The sequence below is a fragment of the Carcharhinus amblyrhynchos genome, chromosome 3 (genome assembly GCF_965287045.1).
Source record: "Carcharhinus amblyrhynchos chromosome 3, sCarAmb.v2.hapA, whole genome shotgun sequence".
Taxonomy (NCBI): domain Eukaryota; kingdom Metazoa; phylum Chordata; class Chondrichthyes; order Carcharhiniformes; family Carcharhinidae; genus Carcharhinus; species Carcharhinus amblyrhynchos.
Window position 1 is genome coordinate 1993710 of NC_137326.1, and position 26189 is coordinate 2019898.

Consider the following 26189-nt stretch of genomic DNA (forward strand, 5'->3'; position numbering starts at 1 on the left):
AAACTTTCTCAGTGACTCTGTCCCTTCACTCAGAACCTCCCAGAGATTCCAGCCAGACATGCAAAAAACCGCGGTGGATCAGAGCTGGGATTGGAGTCAGACACAGACTGGGAGTACTGGGAGTGGAACCGGATTGAGACAAGCGGTGAGGCTGGAGTGGAGTTAGACAGAGTCTCGAGTGAAAGCAGGGATAAGTCAGAGTGAGTCTGGCACTGGAGTCAGAGTGAGTCTTTCTGGATGATTTAGGTGGTGAGCTTGCTGATGATAAAACGCGAGGTGGGAAGGTTGAATACAGGAGTTGGGACGTCTTGTTGAAGTTGAGCAGGATATTGGTAAGGCCACAACTGGAATACTGTGTACAGTTCTGGTCACCCTACTATTAGAAAAGATATTACTAAACTAGAAAGCGTGTAGAAGAGATTTACTAGGATGCTACCCCGACTTGATGGTTTGAGTTATAAGGATAGACTGGGATACTTTTCTCTCTGGAGCGTAGAAGGCTGAAGGGTGACCTTATAGAGGTCTATAAAATAATGAGGGGCACAGATCAGCTAGATAGTCAATATCTTTTCCCAAAGGTAGGGGAGTCTAAAACTAGAGGACATAGGTTTAAGGTGAGAGGGAAAAGATACAAAAGTGTCCAGAGGGGCAATTTTTTCACACAGAGGGTGGGGTGAGTGTCTGGAACAAGCTGCCAGAGGTTGTAGTAGAGGTGGGTACAATTTTGTCTTTTAAAAAGCATTTAGACAGTTACATGGGTACGATGGGTATAGAGGGATATGGGCCAAATGTGGGCAATTGGGACTATCTTAAAAAAGGGATTGCATGGACAAGTTGGGCCGAAGGGCCTGTTTCCATGCTGTAAACCTCTAAGTGAGTGAGAACAGGATGGCAAATGGAAAATAATGTAGGGAATGTGAAGTTATCCACTTTGGGTGTGAGAATAGAAAAGCAGAATATTTTTAAAAGGTGTGAAACTTGTAAGTGGTGATGTTGAAAGAGATTTGGCTGTGTTTGTACAAGGAACACAGAAAGTCAGGATACAAGTGCAGGAAGCAATTCGGAGGACCAGAGGCATGTTGGTCTTTATTTACAAAGGGATTGGAGTTTAAGAATATAGAAGTCTTGCTGCAGTTGTACTGGGTTTTGTTGAGACCACACTTGGAGTAAATACTGTGTGCAGTTTTGGTCTCAGTATTTGAGAAAGGATAGACTTGTATTGGAGGCTGTACAGCGATGCTTTACCAGATTGTACCCGGGGATGAGGGAGTTGTGCTGTGATGACAGGCTGAGCATATTGGGATTCTGTTCTCTGGAGTTTAGGAGAATGAGAGGAGATCTCATTGCAATCTACAAGGTTACAAAGGGGTTTGACAGGGTGGACACTGGGAGATTGTTCCCTCTGGTCGGGGGATCTAGAACACGGGGGCACAATCTCAGAATAAGGGGCCGATTGTTTAGGACCGAGAGGAGAAATTACTTCTCTGAACAGTTGTGAATCTTGGAAATCGTCCAAATGCTCCATTGGTCAATATATTTAAGGCTGAGATAGATGGATTTTTGGTCTCTCAAAGAATTGTGGGATGCCGCGAGCAGGTGGGAAAATGGAGATGAAACCCAAGATCACAGAAAATAGGAAGAGCCATGACTACACTGGCGATGAGGAGAAGGCTTGATGGGCCGAACAGTTTGTACCTGTTCCTGTTTCTGTGGCATGGTGGCACAGTGGTTAGTACTGCTGCCTCACAGCGCCAGGGACCTGGATTTGAATCCCAGCTTAGGTCACTGTCTGTGTAGAGTTTGCACAGGTCTGCATGGTTTCCTCCAGGTGCTCTGGTTTTCTCCCACATTTTGAAAGACGTGCTGGTTAGGTGCATTGACCCAAACAGCACTAGAATATAGTGACCAGGGGATTTTTACAGTAACTTCTTTGCAGTGTTAATGTAAGCCTTACTTGTGACCAATAAATATACACAGAATCATAGAAACTACAGTGTAGAAGGAGGTCATTTGACCCATCGAGTCTGCACTAATAACAATCCCACCTAGGCGTTATTCCCACTACCCCACACGTTTATCCCACTGATCCCTCTAACCGACACATCCAAGGACACTAAGGGGCAATTTAGCATTGGTCAATCCCACCTAACCCACACGTCTTTGGACTGTGGGAGGAAAACGGAACACCCGGAGGAAACCCACCTAGACTTGGGGAGAACGTGCAAACTCCACACAGACAGTGACCCAACCAGGAATTGAACCCAGGACCCTGGAGCTTGAGGCAGCATCACTAACCACTGTGTCACCATGGCGCCTTTAAAACATTATCTGATTGGCCTTCAATCCTTTGTTAGATAATGAGCCTCCCCTCAGCCATTAATTGACTAAATTGAAGAAAACCGCAGTGAGTGACTGTTCCCCAGATAGTTTGGGTATTTGACCCCTATTTCAACCTGACGGCAGGCACCAGGAACCAGCAGGGAAAATCCTGCCACAGGAGAGCAACTGGATGGAGCGTGTGGAATGGATGTACAGCAATCAATCGGGCTGTGACTGTGAACTCATGTATCAGACTGATGTATTGCATCTGTTCTTTCTACCAAGAATATTCCCAAATTTCATTGACAGATTTATTAAACAAGTACTTTCTAACAATTTTCACAATAGAGAAAGAAAGGACAGAGAATGTTAGAAAGCAAATTAAAAATAAACCAAGGTGAGCTAACAGTGGCACAGTGGTTAGTGCTGTTGCCTCACAGTGCCAGGGACCCAGGTTTGATTCCTGCCTCGGGTCACTGTCTGTGTGGAGTCTACATGGTCTCCCCATGTCTGCGTAGGTTTCCTCTGGGTGCTCCGGTTTCCTCCCACAGTCCAAAGATGTGCAGGTTAGGTGGATTAACCATACTATATGTGCAGGGTTACGGGGGTAGGGTGAAGTGCCATTTCAGAGAGTCAGTGCAGTCTCAGTGGGCTGAATGGACTCCTTTTACACTACAACATACTCATTAAACATGATTAAACATCAGCAAAAAAAGGCAATGGACACAATAATGGGACTTAAATCTAGATAAGTCAACAGGAGCTGATGGCTTTCTGTCCAGGATATTAAAACAAGTAGATGAGGACCTGACAGAGATTATACTCATAAACTTCCAAAGGTGTTTTAATTCAGGAATTATACCAATGATTAGAATAGTGTGAATATTACTCCCTTTTTTAGGAAGGGATTGAGAGAGAAATCCAGTAACTGTTTAATATCAGTCTGGGGATTCTGTTGGAAACAATTATTAAAAAGAAAGAGCTGTATTTTTCTGAACGCATCACAATCCTGACGTCAGTCTTAATGATGTGGAGATGCTGGCGTTGGACTGGGGTAAACACAGTAAGAAGTCTCACAACACCAGGTTAAAGCCCAACAGGTTTATTTGATAGCAAACGCCACTAGCTTTTGGAGAACTGCTCCTTCGTCAGGTGAGTGGGGAGTTCTGATCACAAACAGGGCATATAAAGGCACACACTCAGTTTACGAGTACTGATTAGAATGTGAGTCTTTGCAGCTACAGATTGTTCTCTTCCTTTTGGCGAACACTTCAGCGGTCACAGGCATCCGGCCTCTGATCTTCCAGTAAACGTTCTCCAAAATGGCCTTCACGACAAACAACAGCACAGAGTTGCTGAGCAGAAACTAATAGCCAAGTTCTGCACACATAAGGACAGCTTCAGCCAGGATCTTGGGTTCATGTCACACTATCTGTAACCCCCATGACTTGCAAAATCTCACTAACTGTCCTGTCTGGAGACAATACACATCTCTTTAACCTGTGCTTAACGCTATCTCCACTCACATTGTCTGCGCCTTTAAGACTTGATTAGCTGTAAAGACTTGCAGTCTGTATTCTGTAAACTGAGTGTGTGCCTTTATAAGCCCTGTTTGTGATCAGAACTCTCCACTCACCTGATGAAGCAGCAGTGCTCTGAAAGCTAGTGGTGTTTGCTACCAAATAAACCTGTTGGACCTTAATCTGATGTTGTGGGACTTCTTACTGTGAATCAATCTTAATGTCAGGTGTTTGGTCAGAAGCTTGGAAATGGCCATGGAGAGACATTAGGTGTGATGTTCCCAGAGGTGGCCAAGGAAGAACCTGCCTCAGAAGCCTAAGAATGGTTTGTGGATGTGGGAAGCAGAGAGGTCCAATAGTAGTCCTGCACCAATGTCTGGCTGGCAGCCTCATTGTCAGAGATGAATGCTGCTGAGGCAGACAGCACTAGACATATCAATGTGGAGGTTCACCCAGATACCTGCTGCAAATGTTAGATATAGGGCCAATGGCCAGGAGGGGAATCCCTTCCCAAGGCGAGTTTTGGCCACAAAGATGACATTTTTTGGCAGAAACTTTAGTGAGGCATGGAGCCTCCAGCTCCAATCATCCCTAGTCTACTGCTGGGAGGTCACCTCTAAAGCAGGCTTTGTAAACAGCAGGCCTGGGGGCTGCCATGATGGTGGGAAAATACCTTCTCCATTGTTAGAAATATGCTCACATTTCAGGCGGGATTTTTCTCCCTCTCTGTGAAATGTTTGGCAGCAGCAGGAGGTAGATTGCCACTCACTGACAGCAAGATCTTATGGTCCTTCATTATCAAAGGGATTTCCTGTTGAACGCATCCTTCACCAGGGATGTGCTGTTGCCAGGACCGTAAGAGCCCACCAACATGAACAGGAGCAAAATCTTGGCGTACAATTTGTAAAATAAGCTAGACCATTGAGAATAAGGAAAGCTGCTGAAGGAACATTGCTGAGCAGGTCTCAGTGTTCCTGTAAAATGGGGAAAATTAGGCACCACTGGGCAATTCAAGGATGAATGAGAGAGTTGGAAGTCCTGTACAGGAAGGTTTCAGTATTATATCCTGGCAGGCAAGGTTCCTGAGGATATCATAGTTGTTGCCTTTCTCAATACCAATAGCAGTAAAACTTTCAATTTACTCCAGAGTCTGGTTCAGCACAACAATCCTGATAATGAAACAATCCAGGAATTAGCCACTGTTATTCACCCAAACCATTAATTATTGAGGAGCGTTTTAGGTTTAATAAGAGAAATCAGTTAGGAGAAAATGTGGCACAATTGGTTGCAACCCTAAAGTGCCTTGCAAAGTGTTGTGAATTTGGTGACTTGATGATACAATCAGAGACTGACTGGTTTGTGGCTTGAAGTGGCCTATACAGTGGAAATTGCTAACGGAATAAAATTTCTGTCTGAAAACTGCTTTGGAAATAGCCGTTTCCATGGAAATTTCTGCTAAGGAGGCTTCTCAGCTTGGAGCAGGCAACGAGGATCCATAAAATGCCACTGCTCAGAGAAAGTCTACACAGCAACACGCAGATTATCACTGGCAAAAACACGACATTCACAGGCTGAGTGCTGGAGCAGGGATAGCCATGCAAAAATTGTGGAAATATTGGCCACATGGCATGAGCTTGCTAGAGGGAATCAGTTTTGCCAAAAAGGAATGTCCAAAGAAATAAACAGGACACCAAAAATAAAGAATCAAATGCATTTTACAGAAAGGATTTACAATGTGGTAGAGAGCTATGAGGTTACTGATTGCAGCATAATACAAATCTACTGATAGCTCACACAGCCTCATGGATGCTCATTTTTGAGTGGTTAGATCTGGTCGTTATCAGTCCTACTTGGTAGTGCCACACAACACAAAGGAAACCTGACTATAATAGTGTTAGTTGGGTGTTGAAGTCTTTCTCTAATGGTATCTAGGAACCTTCATGAAAACTCAACCTTCACTTTCCCCTGTTCATTGTAGTTCTCCCAGTTTCATTATCAGTTTCTCTCTATTGCTGTCTGTATTTTGGAAAAGTCTTAGATTCCCCTTGCAGATTGGACTCATTAGTTGTCCCTGTGTAGTCACAGCAAAGGGTTCTCATCCCAAGTGGATGTTTATCAGGAGATTCAGACTGGAATCAAAAATCTATAACCCGATATGGCAGATATTCCTGTCAATCCCTGCCTATGCTCAATCCACCAGCAGGAGCTGTTGGACAGCCATCAGGAACAGGAATTCTGACAGCGATTCCTCTCTTCCAAAACCAGGGACACTGGGCCGCTTGGCTGCTATTCTGGTTCAAATCATTCAAAGCAGCATTAAACCCAAGGATGCTAAAATAGAAGGATTGTTCTATAGTGTCTAAGATTATTGTGCTGTGTACATTCATGTTCAAGTCTCCCTACAGCCTCACACCTCCCTATTTCTGTAACTCCCCCCATTCCTATAGCAAGACCAGATCTCTGTACAATCTCCAATTCTGGCCTGATCTTAATCACCCCATGCCTGGGTTGCCAAAGTCTGGAGTTCTCTCCATACACTTCTCCATCTCTCTCTCCTCCTCCTTGATGCTTCTCATAACCTACCTCTCTGACCAAGTTGTCTCCTATGTGGCACAGCATCAGTTTTTAATCTGATAAAATTATTGTGAAGCATCCTGGGTCATTGAACCATAGTAAAGATGCTACATAAATGCAATTTGTTGTTGTATTGGGCTGTGTGGCTCCACTCACTGATAGCAGCTGGTACTCCAAATGCGCCCAAATTGTGTATAATTATTTGTGATAATATTCTGCATTTTGATTGGGTTTTTCACATTGTTCGCCATCCCAAGGTGCTTCTCGGTAGCCTGAGCAAAGAAAATCTCCCAACCAGCCATTATAAGGAGCTCCCCACACACAAGCAATGCTGATTTAATGAAAATCAGGGAAATGCTAAAAAGCGGAATTGGATGAGTGCAAAGATGTTGGAGTGTTGTAGTGCTGTAGGAGGAGATTCCTGAGATAGGATGAGAAGAATTAGGATGAAGGGTTTGTGGGGGACAGGGAAGAACTGGTGGAATTTGAGAAATTCACATCAAAGCATTTCTGGAGTGGGGTCAGTGAGCACAGGACCAATAGGTGAACAGCACTTAGTGTATGGGTAGCAAGACATGTAAGTTCAGGGGACACTGCTCAAAATGGACAATAACTAACATCAGAATAGATAACCTACTAGCAAAACCTTTCATGGAATGAATGATGGACATCAAGCATGTGGCATAAAATCAGAGAGTTACAAATGCACAGAAGAAGCACACTTGACCCATCAATTCGATGCCAGCTCTCTGTCAAGTAATACATCATTCCCATTTTTTGCTCTTTCCCTATAGCCCGGCAAATTTCTTTCTAACAAACACTCATTAGTGTTTGGGTGGAAATCTTTGATCATTTCCACTTCCACCAGCCTTGTAGGCAGTGAGTTTCAGATCATTTACCACGCTGTGTTTGAAAAGGTTCTTCCTCACATTGCCCTCCTGCCTCTTGTCTCTGAAACCTTACATCTTTGTACATCAGCCAATGGGGGTCGCTTTTCTTTGTCTATTCACCAAACCTGTCATAATCTTGAACACCTCTTTCAAACCTCCTCAGAATTTTCATTGTCCCAAGAAGAACAACAAGAGAGATTAAATCAATTAACGCCAAACCATTGTCAACTTTCAGTTGAAGGCCATGCATTCAGAACCAAACACTGACAAAGGAATGGGAATCTGTGGCATGTCAGTCCTGGGATTTGCAGACAGAGGAATCAAAGCATGTTATCCATGGATGAGGTCAGCTACTGAGTGAGAAGCTGAGCCACACCAGAGAACATGATTCTAAACACATGCTTGCAATTATCACAATCAGAGGAAATCTGTCAAACAGCTGGAATGTTCTGCCTGAAAAGAAGCAGATTCAACAATAGCTTTCAAAAGGCAATTTGAGAAAATATAGAAATTTAGAAAATGGAAGCAGGAGGAGACCATTCATTCTGATTATCCAATTCAATAGCCAGATCCCGCCTCCCCCCCCCCCCCCTGATAGCCATTGATCTCCTTTACTCCAAGAGCTATATCTAAAACATACAGGCTGGAATTCAGCAGTTGTTGACGTTCAGCTGCTGCCTCCAGTATCTGTTCACTTCAACGGGAGGAGGATTCCAGCCACGGATGAGGGCAGAGAATCCCCTCCATAATGTTTTGGTCTCAATTGCTTTTTGTGGTACTTGCAGGGGTAAAAAGAAGTGCAGGGTTCTGGAAACAGGCAGTGGAATGAGATTTATTGCCAAACTATTTCAACAACTAACAATGACAATGATGGACAGAGTGGTCTTCTGTTGCTATGTGCACCTATAAAAATTTTGTGAATACTGGGACCCTGAAATACTATATTCTGTGGAGAGAGAAACCAAGTTAACGTTTCAAGCTCATGAGCTTCGGAGGAATGGGGAATATTAGAAACATAGAAGTTTGTAAGCAGGTGTTGGGAGGAGGCTCAGAAGGAACATACATATCAGCATCAACTAGGTGGGCTGGGTGACGTGTCCCTGTACTCTACACTCAGTAGACAGTGACAGTGTAGCGGGAATAAAGAATAAAATGGAAGATCTATGGTAGGGTGAAGGTGTGGAAAGATTAAATGAAGAAAGAAATTATGATGCAAGACAAAAATGGATAGTAACAGGGTGATGGGGAAGCAAAGAATGGGTCCAGGGAAAGTGTAAACCACAGAACCATCATCAGCACTCTGTTCAAGAAAATTGGAACAGTGTTCTCAAGTTCTTGAAAACTTTACAATTTTTTAGACTGAATATTGATTGGAATAATTTGAAGTCTTTTCCACAACTTCAGAAGCTTTACAGCCAATAAGGAACTTGTGAAGTATAGTCAGTGATACAAAACTGATTTGCATCACCCTGAAAGGGCAGACAATAGTTTAATATCTCACTAGAATAAACACCATGCCAACAGCACTGCACTCCCTCAGTACTCCCTGCTGATAATGTGGCATTCCCTCAGTACTGACCCTCTGACAGTGCGGCACTCCCTCAGCACTGAACTTGACAGTGCGGCACTCCCTCAGTACTGACCCTCTGACAGTGCGGCATTCCCTCAGTACTGACCCTCTGACAGCTTGGAACTCCCTCAGCACTGACCCTCTGACAGTGCAGCACTCCCTCAGCACTGACCCTCTGACAGTGTGGCACTCCCTCAAGCACTGACTCTCTGACAGTGCGGCACCCCCTCAATACTGACTGTCTGACAGTGCGGCAGTCCCTCAGCACTGACCCTCTGACAGTGCAGCACCCCCTCAATACTGACTGTCTGACAGTGCGGCACTCCCTCAGTACTGACCCTCTGACAGTGCGGCACTCCCTCAGCACTGACCCTCTGACAGTGCGGCACTCCCTCAGCACTGACCCTCTGACAGTGCGGCACTCCCTCAGCACTGACCCTCTGACAGTGCGGCAGTCCCTCAGCACTGACCCTCTGACAGTGCAGCACCCCCTCAATACTGACTGTCTGACAGTGCGGCACTCCCTCAGTACTGACCCTCTGACAGTGCGGCACTCCCTCAGCACTGACCCTCTGACAGTGCGGCACTCCCTCAGCACTGACCCTCTGACAGTGCGGCACTCCCTCAGCACTGACCCTCTGACAGTGCGGCACTCCCTCAGCACTGACCCTCTGACAGTGCGACACTCCCTCAGTACTGACCCTCTGACAGTGCGGCACTCCCTCAGTACTGACCCTCTGACAGTGCGGCACTCCCTCAGTACTGCCATCCCAACATCGCACCGTTCACTCAGTGCTGCACTGGAGCTGTTGATGTGGATATTGGGCTCAAATCTCTGGAGTAGTACTTGAACCCATGACCTTTTGAGTCCAAGACGAGTATGTGTGAGAGAGAGAAAGGATACTACCCCTGAGCCAAGGCTGACAGCTTCAAGTTTACCCTAATTGTCTATCCGTGGAGAACTTCTCTTTCCAGATGTTACTGATTTGAGACAGTTTAAAACTGAGATAACTTCCAAGTCCGAGCTCCGATTTATGTGGGATCCATCCCAGGATTTTGCTCCCATCCCGTGCTTTTAATTTTTGAACGCAAGGAATTCCCAGCCCCTCCCCGGCAGAGGTTCAGCCCCACTCCTCTACTGAGCAGCATAGTGTGAGGTGTTGGTCATTGGTAAAGCTGGAACTGTGTGGGCAAGAATGATTAAAGGACTAATCGCAGCTTGTTACTTTTTAATTAACAAGCCATCTTCAGAGAGAAATGTCTGCCTCTTATGAAAAGTCTGAATGTTATGTTTTCTGCTTCGAGGAACAGTGTTGGAACAGTCTGGAGGCTACGCTGAATCAAGTAGTGAGCAGGGACAGGAAAGAGTATAATTTTAGTAGCTGTTCCCTTTATCTAACAGCTGTGTCTCTTCACTGCTCCTATCGAAATCACACAGTCTGTCTTCAATATTCACCCACGATTTGTACAACAAGACGCCAACATAATTCAATGTTTTTGCAATGTTATTTAAACCTGTAAAGCAGACCCGGGGGATTCTAACCATCTGATTTGATAATAAACCGCATCAAAGCGTGGAAGTTCTCAAAGTACAGAGTGAAAAATAAAGTTTAGGTTGTTGGACAAACCTGTTACAGGTGCTAAATTCAGAGATTTCTATTTGTGTTAAGTTCACTGTGTGATCCGATTGTGAGTGCAACAATACCTAATTTTAGCACATGGGGTTTACAGATTTTATCTGCGTTAAACAGGGTGTGTGGCAGACATTGTGATGCAGCTGTCCCACTCTGACCACCACATTGGTAAGGACATTTTCTAGTTATCCATCGACACTGGCCTGAAACAGGCCTTCTGCTCATTGCCAATCCAGGGCCTAACACTAAAAACTGATATCTAGAAAAGAAAACGTTCAGCTAAATGATCAAAACTGAAAAGCTACAGAGATCTGTCCTGGAGGACAAAGTGGAGGGCAGACTTAGGAAATCTAATATAAAAGTATGGAGATTATCACAGAATCCCCACAGTGCAGAAGGAGGCCATTCAGCCCATTGAGTTTGCACCCACTCTCCAATAGAGCATCCCACCCTGTAACTCCATGCATTTACCCTGCTAATCCCCCTAACCTATATATCTTGGGGCAATTTACATGATCAATCCACCCTAACCTTTGGACCAAGGGAGGAAACCTGAGCTTTCGGGGGAAACTCTCACAGACACGGGGAGAATGTGCAACTCCACACACACAGTCACCCAAGGCAGAATTGAACCTGGGTCCCTGGTGCTGTGTGGCTTCAGTGCTAACCATTGTGTCACTGTGCTGCCCTATGCTTCAGCTTTACAGGGTTTGTTGAGACCACATCTGGAGAACTGTATCAATCTCCATATTTAAGGAAGGATGTAAATGTGTTGAAGCTATTCAGAGATTTACTAGACTAATACCAGAAATGAGCGGGTTGTCTTCTGAAGAAAGGTTGGTCAGGTAGGGTTTGTATCTGCATTTCTGTGCCCCACATTCTTTCAAATTCTGTGTAAAGTCTGCCTTAAGCTCCTTTACCACATACATTGGAATTATGGTCACAATTCTCTGGCCATTCACTCCGGTGGGATTCTGTAGTCCTGCCAGCAGTACACCTCCTGCTGTCAATTTCCTGGTGGTGTGGGGTGGCTCCAATGGGAATTCCCATTGATAGCGGTGGGATCAGAGGATGTGAATGAGAGTCTACCCTGACAGTTTGACTGGTTAATGTTCATGATCCCAGGCATGATGCCCCTCCCTAACCCCTTGGGGCAATTAGTTCAATCAGTGCTTAACTGAGTAAATAATAAAGGCAAACATAGCAAATACTTAAAAATAATTTTATTTATGGTTTAATGCAGTTGGAATATTGCATTACACTGACTAAGAGCAGTGTTGTGTCAAATTACAACCAAATACTTTTATCTTCCAACTGCTTTGATATAATGCAATGCAATATTACTTTGCAATAAATGCTATGAGATCTTTAGAAGCCCCAAGATGAAGGTAGAGAAGATGTTTACAGTGTTGTGTTTACTTGTGAAACCTCATTGAAAGGGACAGATAGGCAGTGCTGGGTTCAAAAACCCAAAATAAACTGGTAAACATCACCTCCTCCAGACTCTATTGCCCATGTTCTAGCCTGCATAAAGTCCACTACACTCATTACCTCTGTGTTCTCTGACCTACATTTGCTCCTGGTCCATCAATGCTTCGATTTTAAAATTCTCACTCTTGTTTTCAAATCCCTCCATGGCCTTACCTCTCCCTACCTCTCTCCTTCAACTCAGCAACCCTCTGAGATCCCTGCACTCCTCCAATTCTGGTCTCTCCTGCATCCTCAATTTTCATCGCTCCACCATTATTGGCTGTGCCTTCAATTGCCTGGCCCTATGCACCAGAATTCCCTCCCAAAACCTCTCCACCCCACATTCCTCCTTTAGGATACTCCACTGATAGCTGGAGGAGGTGGGATTCCTGTGCCACCTCTCTGAGGGAAGATTCACTGAAATAAGGGCCACTTGGGTACACCACCAGGGAATAGTGACCCTGCCTGGGGTTTCAGGATGCCAAACAATCAAAGGCTTGGAGCTCCATTGACCAGCCACTGGGGAGGCAGCCCAATCCATCACGCAAACCAGCCTTCCATCCATTGACTCTGTCTACACTCCCTGCTGCTTCGGCAAAGCAGGCTACATAATTAAGGACCCCACGCACCCCGGACATTCTCTCTTCCACCTTCTTCCGCTGGGAAAAAGATACAAAAGTCTGAAGTCATGTACCAACCGACTCAAGAACAGCTTCTTCCCTGCTGCCGTCAGACTTTTGAATGGACCTATCTTGCATTAAGTTGATCTTTGTCTACACCCTAGCTATGACTGTAACACTACATTCTGCACCCTCTCCTTTCCTTCTCTATGAATACTATGCTTTGTCTGTATAGCGCACAAGAAACAATACTTTTCACTGTATCCCAATACATCAAATCAAATCAAATAGGCGGTGGTTGCTGTCAGTAAGATTCCCACCCAAGGCCCAGACCCATCACCCAATTGACAGTGGGAGGGAGGGGGTACTCTGGGGTGAGGGTCACAGGAGAGTGTAGTCAGCAGCAATGATAGAGGGTGCCTTACAGTGGCCCACCCCCACCTCCTGACACTGGGTCCCTCGGTTAAACACTGAGTGCTTTTTGAATGAAAGAACACCCACTTGGATTTGTTTGCTGTGCTCCCTCTAGTTGAGTACCAGTGGGGGCAGGATCAGACCCTGAAGTGAGTTAGAATTTCCCACTGAAGAGCCTCAATTGGCAGTAGGGCAGGAAGGCCTTCCCATCACAGATTTAATTGGGGTGGCAGGTTCCTGCTCACCACTCTCCCACCCCCAACAAACCCGCCACAGGGGAGGGTATTAAAATCTGGCCCCTGTGACTGTCCACTGAAACAGGAGAGTCTGTGTGTCTGTTTGAGTGTCTGAGTGTGAAGTTTGTGAGTGTGCGTCTGTGAGTATGCGTCAGTGCATATCTGTGTATGTGTGTCTGTGAGTCTGTGTGTCTGTGTGCGTGTGTGTGTGTCAGGGAGTGTGTGTGTGTGTCTGGGAGTGTGTGTGTGTGTCAGGGAGTGTGTGTGTGTGTCTGGGAGTGTGTGTGTGTGTCTGGGAGTGTGTGTGTGTCAGGGAGTGTGTGTGTGTGTCAGGGAGTGTGTGTGTGTGTCAGGGAGTGTGTGTGTGTGTCAGGGAGTGTGTGTGTGTGTCAGGGAGTGTGTGTGTGTGTCAGGGAGTGTGTGTGTGTCTGGGAGTGTGTGTGTGTCAGGGAGTGTGTGTGTGTCAGGGAGTGTGTGTGTGTGTCTGGGAGTGTGTGTGTGTCAGGGAGTGTGTGTGTGTGTCTGGGAGTGTGTGTGTGTGTCAGGGAGTGTGTGTGTGTGTCTGGGAGTGTGTGTGTGTGTCTGGGAGTGTGTGTGTGTCTGGGAGTGTGTGTGTGTGTCAGGGAGTGTGTGTGTGTGTCTGGGAGTGTGTGTGTGTGTCTGGGAGTGTGTGTGTGTCTGGGAGTGTGTGTGTGTGTCAGGGAGTGTGTGTGTGTGTCTGGGAGTGTGTGTGTGTGTCTGGGAGTGTGTGTGTGTGTCAGGGAGTGTGTGTGTGTGTCTGGGAGTGTGTGTGTGTCAGGGAGTGTGTGTGTGTCTGGGAGTGTGTGTGTGTGTCAGGGAGTGTGTGTGTGTGTCAGGGAGTGTGTGTGTGTGTGTCTGGGAGTGTGTGTAGGCTGGTGTGGATGGCAGTGTTGATTGCATTAGGTGCAGAATAGATCCTACTCCTGTGATTCTCTCCACTGTTGAATATCTTTAACCATTCAAAATAAACTGTTGGCTCCTGATGGACTTTATCTCAAAGGACAAAATGGAGAACTGAAGAAGGGGGAGTCCACACCGCTCCTCTGGAGGCAGTGACGGGTATGTGGAATCCGGTGCCACAGACAGGTGGGACAGGGTGGGGGAAGGAAATGAATTGGAGAATAAAGGTACAAAAATCAAAGAGAATGAAACGTTGACACTTTGAGGCAGAGTTCTGGACTCATGCTGTACCCTAATTAACAGCGTCAAATGTCTTCAAAATGCAGCTCAGAATATTCCGGCAGACACAACAAGAATTAAAACCGTGAGCTCACTCTTTTCTGTCTGGAAAGTTTCCAGCTGGAGGCTTCAAAGAGACAAACAGCAGAATCTCAGCGCTCACCTATGATGCCTACTGCAGCCTAATAGCTGTCCGAGGTGTACATTCACCAGTGTCAGGGTGGGAGAGGGGGACAGAGTGGAGTCAAGTCATTAAAAGTCAAGAGCAGAGAGGGAGTGGTGGGGTTGCTGAAGCTTAAACACATCATAAACACCAGTCACAGCAGCTGCTGAATATAAAGCCATGAATTGGAGCTGAAAGAGAGAGAGAGAGACAGACAGTGGACAGGAGAATCACAGTGTGCTGCAGCCTCAGTTATGAGCATGAGCCGTAGTACTGTGACCTCTCCTGGATGTATTTCAGCAGATCTTTCACCTTCTGTTCCAGTCCCTGCAGCATGTCTAACTTCCCCAGCATCTTTTGCTCATTCTTGTTACATTTCTTTTCCAAAGCTGTTAAAAGAAAGAAGAGATATTGAAGTTACTGATTCAAAGTTTTTAGAGTGGAGAATGATGCTGCATTTCTATAGTGCCTTGCAGGACACCACAAAACATTCCACAGCCAATGAAGGAACTTTTGGAAATATTTAAATTTATAACATAAGAACATAAGAAATAGGAGCAGGAGTAGGCCATCTAGCCCCTCGAGCCTGCCTCGCCATTCAATAAGATCATGGCTGATCTGAAGTGGATCAGTTCCACTTTCCCGCTTTCTCCCCATAACCCTTAATTCCCTTGCCTACCAAAAACCTATCTACCCGCATCTTAAAAATATTTAGCGAGGTAGCCTCCACCACTTCAACGGGCAGAGAATTCCAGAGGTTCACCACCCTTTGAGTGAAGAAGTTCCTCCTCAACTCCGTTCTAAACTGCCCCCCCTTATCTTGAGGCTGTGCCCTCTTGTCCTGCTGTCCTTTCTGAGTGGGAAGAACCTCTCCACCTCTATCCTATCCATCCCCTTCATCATCTTATACGTCTCTATAAGATCCCCCCTCATCCTTCTAAACTCTAATGAGTACAAGCCCAGTCTCTCTTCATAGCTCAACCCCCTCAACTCCGGTATCAGCCTAGTGAGCCTTACGAACTGGCCTGGTTGGAGACAATACACATCTCTTTAACCTGTGCTTAACCCTCTCTCCACTCACATTGTCTCTACCTTTAGGACTTAATTACCTGTTAAGACTTGCATTCCAACCATTATTTTGTAAATTGAGTTTGTGTCTTTATATGCCCTGTTTGTGAACAGAACTCCCACTTATCTGATGAAGGAGCAGTGCTCCAAAAGCTAGTGCTTTTGCTGCCAATTAAACCTGTTGGACTTTAACCTGGTGTTGTGAGACTTCTTACTAGGATTACTGACACTCCCTTTACTGCGTAATGTGCTCTCTTTAACTTCTGTGCTGTCCTCAACCTTCTCTTTTGTCTCCCTGCTGCTCTGGATCCCACTCTCCTGCCAAACTAGTTTAAACCTTCCCAAGTGGCTCTAGCAAATCTCCCCACCAGGATGTTAGTCCCCCTCCAGTTCAAATGTAACCCATCCCTCTTGAACAGATCAGGCCTTCCCCAGAAAAGATCCCAGTGATACAAAAATCTAAATCCCTGCCCCCTGCACCAGCTCTCAAGCCACGTATTCATTAGCCTAATCTTCCTATTCGTATGCTCGTTAGCACGTGACACTGGTAGGAATCCAGAAATTACTACCAACAGGGTCCTGCAACTTTCGCCTTCTGCCTAACTCTCTGGATTGACACTTCAGGACCTCATCCCTTTTTCTACCTATGTCGTTGGTACCAATATGTACAACGACCTCTGGCTGCTCACCCTCCCTCTTAAGAATGTCCTGCAATTATTGATAACCCCACTCTGTACTGTTCAATCTCGTTCAGTTATTATTGATAACCCAACCCTGTACTGTTCAGTCTCGTTCAGTTATTATTGATAACCCCACCCTGTACTGTTCAGTCTCGTTCAGTTATTATTGATAACCCCACCCTGTATCGTTCAGTAACTATTGATAACCCCACTCTGTACTGTTCAGTCTCATTCAGTTATTATTGATAACACCACTCTGTACTGTTCAGTCTCATTCAGTTATTATTGATAACCCCACTCTGTACTGTTCAGTCTCATTCAGTTATTATTGATAACCCCACTCTGTACTGTTCCGTCTCATTCAGTTATTATTGATAACCCCACTCTGTACTGTTCAGTCTCATTCAGTTATTATTGATAACCCCACTCTGTACTGTTCAGTCTCATTCAGTTATTATTGATAACCCCACTCTGTACTGTTCAGTCTGATCCAGTTATTTATTGATAACCCCACTCTGTACTGTTCAGTCTGATCCAGTTATTTGTTGATAACCCCACTCTGTACTGTTCAGTCTCGTTCAGTTATTATTGATAACCCCACTCTGTACCGTTCAGTCTGATCCAGTTATTATTGATAACCCCACTCTGTACTGTTCAGTCTCGTTCAGTTATTATTGGTAACCCCACTCTGTACCGTTCAGTCTCGTTCAGTTATTATTGATAACCCCACTCTGTACTGTTCAGTCTCGTTCAGTTATTATTGATAACCCCACTCTGTACCGTTCAATCTCGTTCAGTTATTATTGATAACCCCACTCTGTATTGTTTCATGTCGTTCAGTTATTATTGATTACCCCATTCTGTACCGTTCGATCTGATTGAGTTATTATTGATAATCCCACTCTATATTACATAGAACATTACAGTGCAGGACAGGTCCTTCAGCCCTCGATGTTGCGCCGACCAGTGGAACCAATCTAATGACCCTCTAACCTAAACTATTCCAATGTTATCCATATGCCTATCCACTGACCGTTTGAACGCCCTTAAAGTTGGCGAGTCCACAACTGCTGCAGGCAGGGCATTCCACGCCCTTACTACCCTCTTTGGAAAGATCCTACTTAATTTAAAGCTATGTCCCCTCATGTTAGCCACCACCATCCGAGGCAAAAGGCTCTCACTGTCCACCCTATCCAATCCTTTCATCATCTTGTATGCCTCAAACAGGTCACCTCGTAACCTTCTTCTCTCTAATGAAAATAACCTCAAGTCCCTCAGCCTTTCCTCATAAGACCTTCCCACCATACCAGGCAACATCCTGGTAAACCTCCTCTGCACCCTTTCCAATGCCTCCACATCTTTCTTATAATGCGGCGACCAGAACTGTATGCAATACTCCAAGTGTGGCCACACCAGAGTTTTGTACAGTTGCAACATGACCTCACGGCTCCGAAATTCAATCCCTCTACCAATAAAAGCTAACACACCGTACGCCTTTTTAACAACCTTATCAACCTGGGTGCCAACTTTCAGGGATCTATGCACCTGTACCCCGAGATCTCTCTGCTCGTCAACACTACTAAGAGTCTTTCCATTAGCCCTATATTCTGTAATCCTGTTACTCTTACCAAAGTGAATCACCTCACACTTTTCCGTATTAAACTCCATTTGCCACCTCTCAGCCCAGCTCTGCAGCTTATCTATGTCCCTCTGCAAACTGTAACATCCATCCTCACTGTCTACAACTCCTCTGATTTTGGTGTCGTCAGCAAATTTACTAATCCATCCTTCTACACCCTCATCTAGATAGTGGAAGGCTGTCAGTTATTATTGATAACCCCACTTTGTAGTGTTCAGTCTCATCCAGTTATTACTGTTAACCCCCTTCTGTACCGTTCAGTCTGATTCAGTTATTATTGATAACCTCAATCTGTACTTTCAATGTTGTTCAGTTATTACTGCTAACCCTGCTCTATTCCGTTCATTTGGATAGTTATTACTGGTAACTCCACGCTGTATGTTCAGTTAGATTCAGTTATTACTGATATCCCACGCTGTATCGTTCAGTTCATACTAATAACCCACTCTGTACCGTTCGGTATCAGTTATTATTGATAACCCCACTCTAAACCATTCAGTCTCATTCAGATATTATTGATAATAAAAACATAAGAACTAGGAGCAGGAGTTGGCCATCTGGTCCCTCCAGCCTGCTCCGCCATTCAATAAGATCATGGCTGATCTTTTTTGCGACTCAACTCCACTTACCTGCCCGCTCACCATAACCCTTAATTCCTTTACTGTTCAAACATTTATCTATCCTTGCCTTAAAAACATTCAATGAGGGAGCCTCAACTGCTTCACTGGGCAGGGAATTCCACAGATTCACAACCCTTTGTGTGAAGAAGTTCCTCCTCAACTCAGTCCTAAATCTGTTCCCCCTTATTTTGAGGCCATGCCCCCTAGTTCTAGTTTCACCCACCAGTGGAAACAACTTCCCTGCTTCTATCTTATCTATTCCCTTCATAATCTTATATGTTTCTATAAGATGCCCCTCATTCTTCTGAATTCCAATGAGTATCGTCCCAGTCTACTCAGTCTCTCCTCATAAGCCAACCCTCTCAACTCCGGAATCAACCAAGTGAATCTCCTCTGCACCCCCTCCAGTGCCAGTATATCCTTTCTCAAGTAAGGAGACCAAAACTGTACACAGTAACTCCAGGTGTGGCCTCACCAGCACTTTATACAGCTGCAACATAACCTCACTGTTTTTAAACTCTATCCCTCTTGCAATGAAGGACAAAATTCCATTTGCCTTCTAAATTACCTGCTGCACCTGCAAACCAACTCCTTGAGATTCCTGCACAAGGACACCCAGGTCTCTCTGCACAGCAGCATGCTGCAATTTTTACTATTTAAATAATAGTCCATTTTGTTGTTATTCTTACCAAAATGGATGACCTCACATTTACCAACATTGTACTCCATGCCTTGCCCACTCACTTAGCCTATCTATATACCTTCACAAACATTCAGTGTCCTCTGCACACTTTGCTCTGCCATCCATCTTCATGTCATCTGCAAATTTTGACACTACACTTGGTCCCCAACTCCCAATCGTAAACAATTGCAGTCCCAACACTGATCCCTAAGGCACATCACTAATCACTGATCAACCAGAAAAACATTCATTTACCCCCACTTTTTGCTTTCTGTTAGTTAACCAATCCTCTATCCATACTAATACATTACTCAGTAACATCGTGTGCCTTTATCTTATGTAGCAGCCTTTGGTGCAGCACCTTGTCAAATGCCTTCTGGAAATCCAGATACACCACATCCACAGGTTCCCTATTATCCACTGCACATGTAATATCCTCAAGGAATTCCACCAAATTAGTCAAATATGACCTTCCCTTAATGAACCCATGCTGTGTCTTACCAATGGGACAATTTATATCCAGATGTCTCGCTATTTCTTCCTTGATGATAGATTCAAGCATTTTCCCTACTATTGTAGTTAATCTAACCGACTTAGAGTTACCTGCCTTTTGTCCACCTCCTTTTTTAAGCAGTGGCATCACACTTGCCTTTTTCCAATCTGCCGGAACCACCCCAGAATCCAGAGAATTTTGGTAAATTGCCACTTGTGCGTTTGTTATTTCCCCCGCCATCTCTTTTAGTTCCCTGGGATGCATTCCATCAGGACCAGGAGACTTGTCTACCTTTAGCCCCATTAACTTACCCAACACTATCTCTTTTGTGATAATGATAGTTTCTAGGTCCTCACCTGCCATAACCTTCCTGTCATCAATTTTTGGCTTGTTATTTGTGTTTTCCACTGTGAAGATCGACACAAAATACCTGTTCAATGCCTCAGCCATTTTCTCATTTCCAGTTATTACATCCCCCTTCTCATCCTCTGAAAGACCAATGTTTACTTTTGCCACTCTTTTTTGTTTTGTATATTTATAGAAACTTTTGCTATCTGTTTTTATATTCTGAGCTAGATTACTCTCATAAACCATCTTATAGTTTTTTTCATGGCTTTCTGTTGACCTATAAAGATTTCCCAATCCTCTAGATAATTCTACTCTGTACTGTTCAGTCTCGTTCAGTTATTATTGATAACCCCACTCTGTACTGTTCAGTCTCGTTCAGTTATTATTGATAACCCCACTCTGTACTGTTCAGTCTCGTTCAGTTATTATTGATAACCCCACTCAGTACCGTTCAGTCTGATCCAGTTATTATTGATAACCCCACTCTGTACTGTTCAGTCTCGTTCAGTTATTATTGATAACCCCACTCTGTACTGTTCAGTCTCGTTCAGTTATTATTGATAACCCCACTCTGTACTGTTCAGTCTCGTTCAGTTATTATTGATAACCCCACTCAGTACCGTTCAGTCTGATCCAGTTATTATTGATAACCCCACTCTGTACTGTTCAGTCTCGTTCAGTTATTATTGATAACCCCACTCTGTACTGTTCAGTCTCGTTCAGTTATTATTGATAACCCCACTCAGTACCGTTCAGTCTGATCCAGTTATTATTGATAACCCCACTCTGTACCGTTCAGTCTTGTTCAGTTATTATTGATAATCCCACTCTGTACCATTCAGTTATTATTGATAACCCCACTCTGTACCGTTCAGTCTTGTTCAGTTATTATTGATAATCCCACTCTGTACCATTCAGTTATTATTGATAACCCCACTCTGTACCGTTCAGTCTCGCCAGATTGTTTGTTGCTCTGTTTCTCAGTTTTTCTGCCTCCTCTATGATGTTTTTCACTCTTTCATTTGCATTCTCAGTGCCGTTACCCAACATGCTATATTTGTCTTTCAGCTCCTTGTAACGTCTCTCCACATCCTTCAGGTCATTCTGCACACGAGAAAAAGACAAAGAGACAATTGTCATAAACATCCATTCCGGAAACTCAGTGAGTCCAAAATCCTGGTCAGCACTGGCTGAGCGGTGGGGCGGGACAGGGGGGCTGTTGTTTGCCCCACAATTCCTCAGGGATTTTCCAGAAAACCCATTCCTAATCACCGTCATTGAGCCCCTGTTGGAAATGGCCTGGGCAGACACTGCACAGCATTGGGCTCAGCTGTGAGGGGCTTCCCATAGACAAATAGCCCGGTGACAAGCTCTGGCCACTGGGGTGAGAGGGAAGAGCTCAGACTATTAAAGGGGGCAGCTTCCCTCTCTCAAGGAATTGGCTTATTTTCAGGAGAGAGGCAGGATAATGGAAGCAGTAGGTGTAACCTTTCAGCTCCTTGTAACGTCTCTTCACATCCTTCAGGTCATTCTGCACACGAGAAAAAGACAAAGAGACAATTGTCACAAACATCCATTCTGGAAACTCAGTGAGTATCTGCTAGCTGTGCAGATACATGGATTTGAGCCTGTGTCTGTGGGAGTTTGCGCATTCTCCCTGTGGTTGCGTGGGTTTCCTCCGGGCGCTCCGGTTTCCTCCCACACCCCAAAGATGTGCTCTTAGGCTGATTGGTTTTACCAAATTGACACTATTCTCCCCTGAATCTGGCTAAGTCAGGGGTTCTATTCGTAGGCACGCAGGGTAGAATAGGTGTAGGGTGATGCGGCGGCACGGGCTCGTTGGGCCGAAGGGCCTGTTTCCCATGCTGGGTTGTTCTTTGTTCTTTGTTCTTTGAGTGGTGGGGCGGGACAGGGGGGTGTAACCTTAGCTGGGGAAGAGAAGCAAAGGCTGGAATTCAGGAGGAAGACGCGTGATTAGATACTCAGTGACTCACTTCCACCTTCAGCCTTTCAGACACAGTAACACAAGGGCATTCCCATGCCCAGCATCACCACGGTGACAATGAGGAGATATGCGACATGTTGGCATGGTGTCTTACCCTCCTTGTACAAGCTTTGGGTAAGTGTGCTCCCATGTCCATTGGCAGCAGAGGGGGACAGGAAGAATCCCAAGCCAATCGCCTGCCCAGACTACCAGAATGAGATGAATGCTAGCGCAGGATTTTTTAGGATTATATAGGATATAGAACATCATTTGGCCCAACCACTCCATGCTGGTCGTTAAACTCCACTCGAACCTCCTCCCGTCTTTTCACATCTAAGTGGCCAGATTCCGCTCCAACTCGATTTTCAAGTTTACTGACAACACCACTGTCGTGGGTCGGATCTCAAACAATGACGGGAGAGTACAGGAAAGAGACTGAGAATCTGGTGAACTGGAGCGGCGACAATAATCTCTCACTCAATGTCAACAAAATGAAGGAGATTGTCATCGACTTCAGGACGTGTAGAGAAGAACATGTCCCTATCTACATCAATGGAACAAGAGCTTCATGTTTTTAGGTGTCCAGATGATGAACAACCTGTCCTAGTCCCCCCATGCCGACACTATAGTCAATAAACCACCAATACCTCTACTTTCCTAGAAGACTAAGGAAATGTGGAATATCAGCTATGACTCTCACCAACGTTTACAGATGCACCATAGAAAGCATCCTTTTTGGCTGTATCACAGCTTGGTATGGCTCCTGCTCTGTCCAAGACTGCAAGAAACTACAAAATGTAGCCCAATCCATCATGCAAACCAGCCTCCCATCAATTGACTCTATCTACACTTCCCGCTGCCTCGGAAATGCAGCCAGCATAATTAAGGACCCCAAATATGCTAGACATTCTCTCTTCTACCTGCTTCTGTTGAAAAAAGATACAAAAGTCTGAGGTCATGTATCATAGAAACCTGCAGTGCAGAAAGAGGCCCTTCGGCCCATCAAGTCAGCACCGAACACAATCCCACCCAAGCTCTACCTCCATATCCTGACATATTATACCCACTAAACTCTCTAACTTGTGCATCCCTGGACACTAAGGGGCAATTTCTTAGCATGGCCAATCAACCTAGCCTGCACATCTTTGGACTGTGGGAGGAAACCGGAGCACCCACACAGACACAAGGAGAATGTGCAAACTCCACACAGACAGTGACCTGAGCTGGGAATTGAACCTGGGAGCCTGGAGCTGTGAAGCAGCAGTGCTAACCACTCTGCTACCATGCCGCCCAACTGATTCAAGAACAGCTTCTTCCCTGCTGCTGTCAGAGTTTTGAATGGAGCTACCTGCATTAAGTTGATCTTTCTCTACACCCTAGCTATGACTGTAACACTACATTCTGCACTCTCTCATTTCCTTCACTAGGAACGGTATGCTTTGTCTGTATAGCATGCAAGAAACAGTACTTTTCACTGTATGTTAATACATGTGACAATAATAAATCAAATTAAAAAAATCAAAAACATCTAAATCTACTAAGATAACCATTTCCTTTCTCTCTCATCTTCTTGTCTTGTTCTCTCTTAACCATATCTCTTGTTCACTCCAACCACTCCCCGTGGGGGCGAGTTCCACATTTTCAGGTTTCTTTTTGAATTCCACCTTGAATCCCTTGGTGACCATCTTCTATCGACTGCCACTCCCTGAGCACGAATGACCTTCTGCAGATGATAAACCTTGCTGAGGAGTTAGGAGGAGAAGTGGAGGAGGGACTCACATTCTGCAGTTGGTCTGTCCTGTTTTGGATGGCATTAACTTCGTTCTGCAAGTGTTGCGTCGTATTCCTGTTGGCAATGGTTTTATTTTCCAGAGTTTGAACTCCAGTGGACAGGTTTGTGAATCGCTCCATTAATTCCATCAGTTGACTCTCAATGGTGTCCAGAAGCTCATCGACCTAACAACACACACATAATCGGGTAGGGTGAGTTGTTTCATTGCAAACAGTTCCTCTTGTGATGATACTGCACAATCAATACAAATAGTTACATTTATATAGTGCCTTAACACAGTAAAATGCTTCAAGGCACTTTGCAGAAGCAAGAACAGAGTGAAATTTGACACTGAATTACTTACAGAGTTTTTAGGTCAGGGACAAGAGCTTGGTGCATAGTTGGTTTTACAGCACATTTTATAGGAGGAATGTGAGGTAGAAAGCGGTTTAGGGAGCATAGGGCCCAGGGAACTGAGAGCACTGCTGACAACGGAGAATCGATTAAAACTGGGGACGCTCAAGAGGCCAGGATTGGAGGAGGACAGAGATTTCTGCAGGACTTGGGGTCTAGAGGTGATTAGAGAGATAAGCAGCAGCAAGATCGTGGAGGGATTTGAAAACATGTTGACTGGCAGCACAGGCTGGAAGGGTGAATGGCCTGCTCCTTCCCCCTGCTCCTGTTATAATTCGATATGAAATGAGGATGAGCATTTGAAAATTGTGTTGCTGTTCAGGGAGTCAGTGTTAGGCCAGTGAGCTCAGGGCTGTTAAGAAACAAGACAGTAAGAAATCTCAACACCGGGTTAAAGTCCAACAGATTTATTTAATAGGAGTTGCCACAAGCTTTTGGAACACGCTGTTCCTTCGTCAGGTCACCTGACGAAGGAGCAGTGTTCCGAAAGCTTGTGGCGTTTACTATCAAATAAACTTGTTGGACGTTAACCTGGTGTTGTGAGACTTCTGACTGTGCTTACCCCAGTCCAACACCAGCATCTCTACACCAAGAAACAGACATGCAGCAGAGTTGGAGATGAGCAAGGTGAGGAACTGGGCCATGTGAGTCTGGAGGTAATAGAGGCATTGCTGGAGCTTTCAGCAGTAGATGAAATGAAACAGGAGTTATACTGCAGATGGTGGCGACACTGCGGGTGGGGGCGACGCTGCGGATACTGCGGGTGGGGGCGACGCTGCGGATACTGCGGGTGGGGGCGACGCTGCGGGTGGGGGCTGTACTGCGGGTGGGGGCTGTACTGCGGGTGGGGGCTGTACTGCGGGTGGGGGCTGTACTGCGGGTGGGGGCGACGCTGCGGGTGGGGGTTGTACTGCGGGTGGGGGCTGTACTGCGGGTGGGGGCTGTACTGCGGGTGGGGGCTGTACTGCGGGTGGGGGCTGTACTGCGGGTGGGGGCTGTACTGCGGGTGGGGGCTGTACTGCGGGTGGGGGCAACACTGCGGGTGGGGGCTGTACTGCGGGTGGGGGTTGTACTGCGGGTGGGGGCTGTACTGCGGGTGGGGGCTGTACTGCGGGTGGGGGCTGTACTGCGGGTGGGGGCTGTACTGCGGGTGGGGGCTGTACTGCGGGTGGGGGCTGTACTGCGGGTGGGGGCTGTACTGCGGGTGGGGGCAACACTGCGGGTGGGGGCTGTACTGCGGGTGGGGGTTGTACTGCGGGTGGGGGCTGTACTGCGGGTGGGGGCTGTACTGCGGGTGGGGGCTGTACTGCGGGTGGGGGCTGTACTGCGGGTGGGGGCTGTACTGCGGGTGGGGGCTGTACTGCGGGTGGGGGCTGTACTGCGGGTGGGGGTTGTACTGCGGGTGGGGGCTGTACTGCGGGTGGGGGCTGTACTGCGGGTGGGGGCTGTACTGCGGGTGGGGGTGATACATAAGAACATAAGAAATAGGAGCAGGAGTAGGCCATCCAGCCCTTCGAGCCTGCCCCGCCATTCAATAAGATCATTGCTGATACTGCGGAGGTTAAAGTCGGTAGTCTCAGTGGCGAACAGGAAGTGGGCATGATTCTCCTATTTGCACTCAAAGTGCCCCCACTGGAGAAATAACTGGAGTGTTTCTGTTTGGCAGCAGCTATCACCTTTAGGAAGTAAAAATATGAACAGTGTGAAACATGCCAGTTAATGCGGCTTCACAGAGATCTGGGAGCCGTGGTCTCAGCATTCAGAGACAGACCCATTCCCGCTCACCATGAAAAGCATGGGTGAACATCAAACCCCCCCAACACTCCCCCCCCACATCCACAGCACACGGGTGACCTCAACCCCCCAAAAGTGACACTCTG

At 45.9% G+C, this 26189-nt stretch overlaps 1 protein-coding gene across 1 annotated transcript in view; it reads right to left on the minus strand.

Annotated features, from left to right (window-relative positions):
* Positions 1-11715: 11715 nt before the first annotated feature.
* Positions 11716-26189, minus strand: part of lamb2l (laminin, beta 2-like) — a 167771-nt gene continuing 153297 nt past the window's right edge. Inside the window, exons 33-35 of the mRNA XM_080218612.1 lie at positions 23904-24080; positions 21085-21244; positions 11716-14999 (exon numbers count right to left, since the gene is read on the minus strand). Of these exons, the coding sequence (XP_080074738.1) occupies positions 14863-14999; positions 21085-21244; positions 23904-24080 (474 nt within the window). The 3' untranslated portion in view covers positions 11716-14862. The remainder of the gene's footprint in view (positions 15000-21084; positions 21245-23903; positions 24081-26189) is intronic.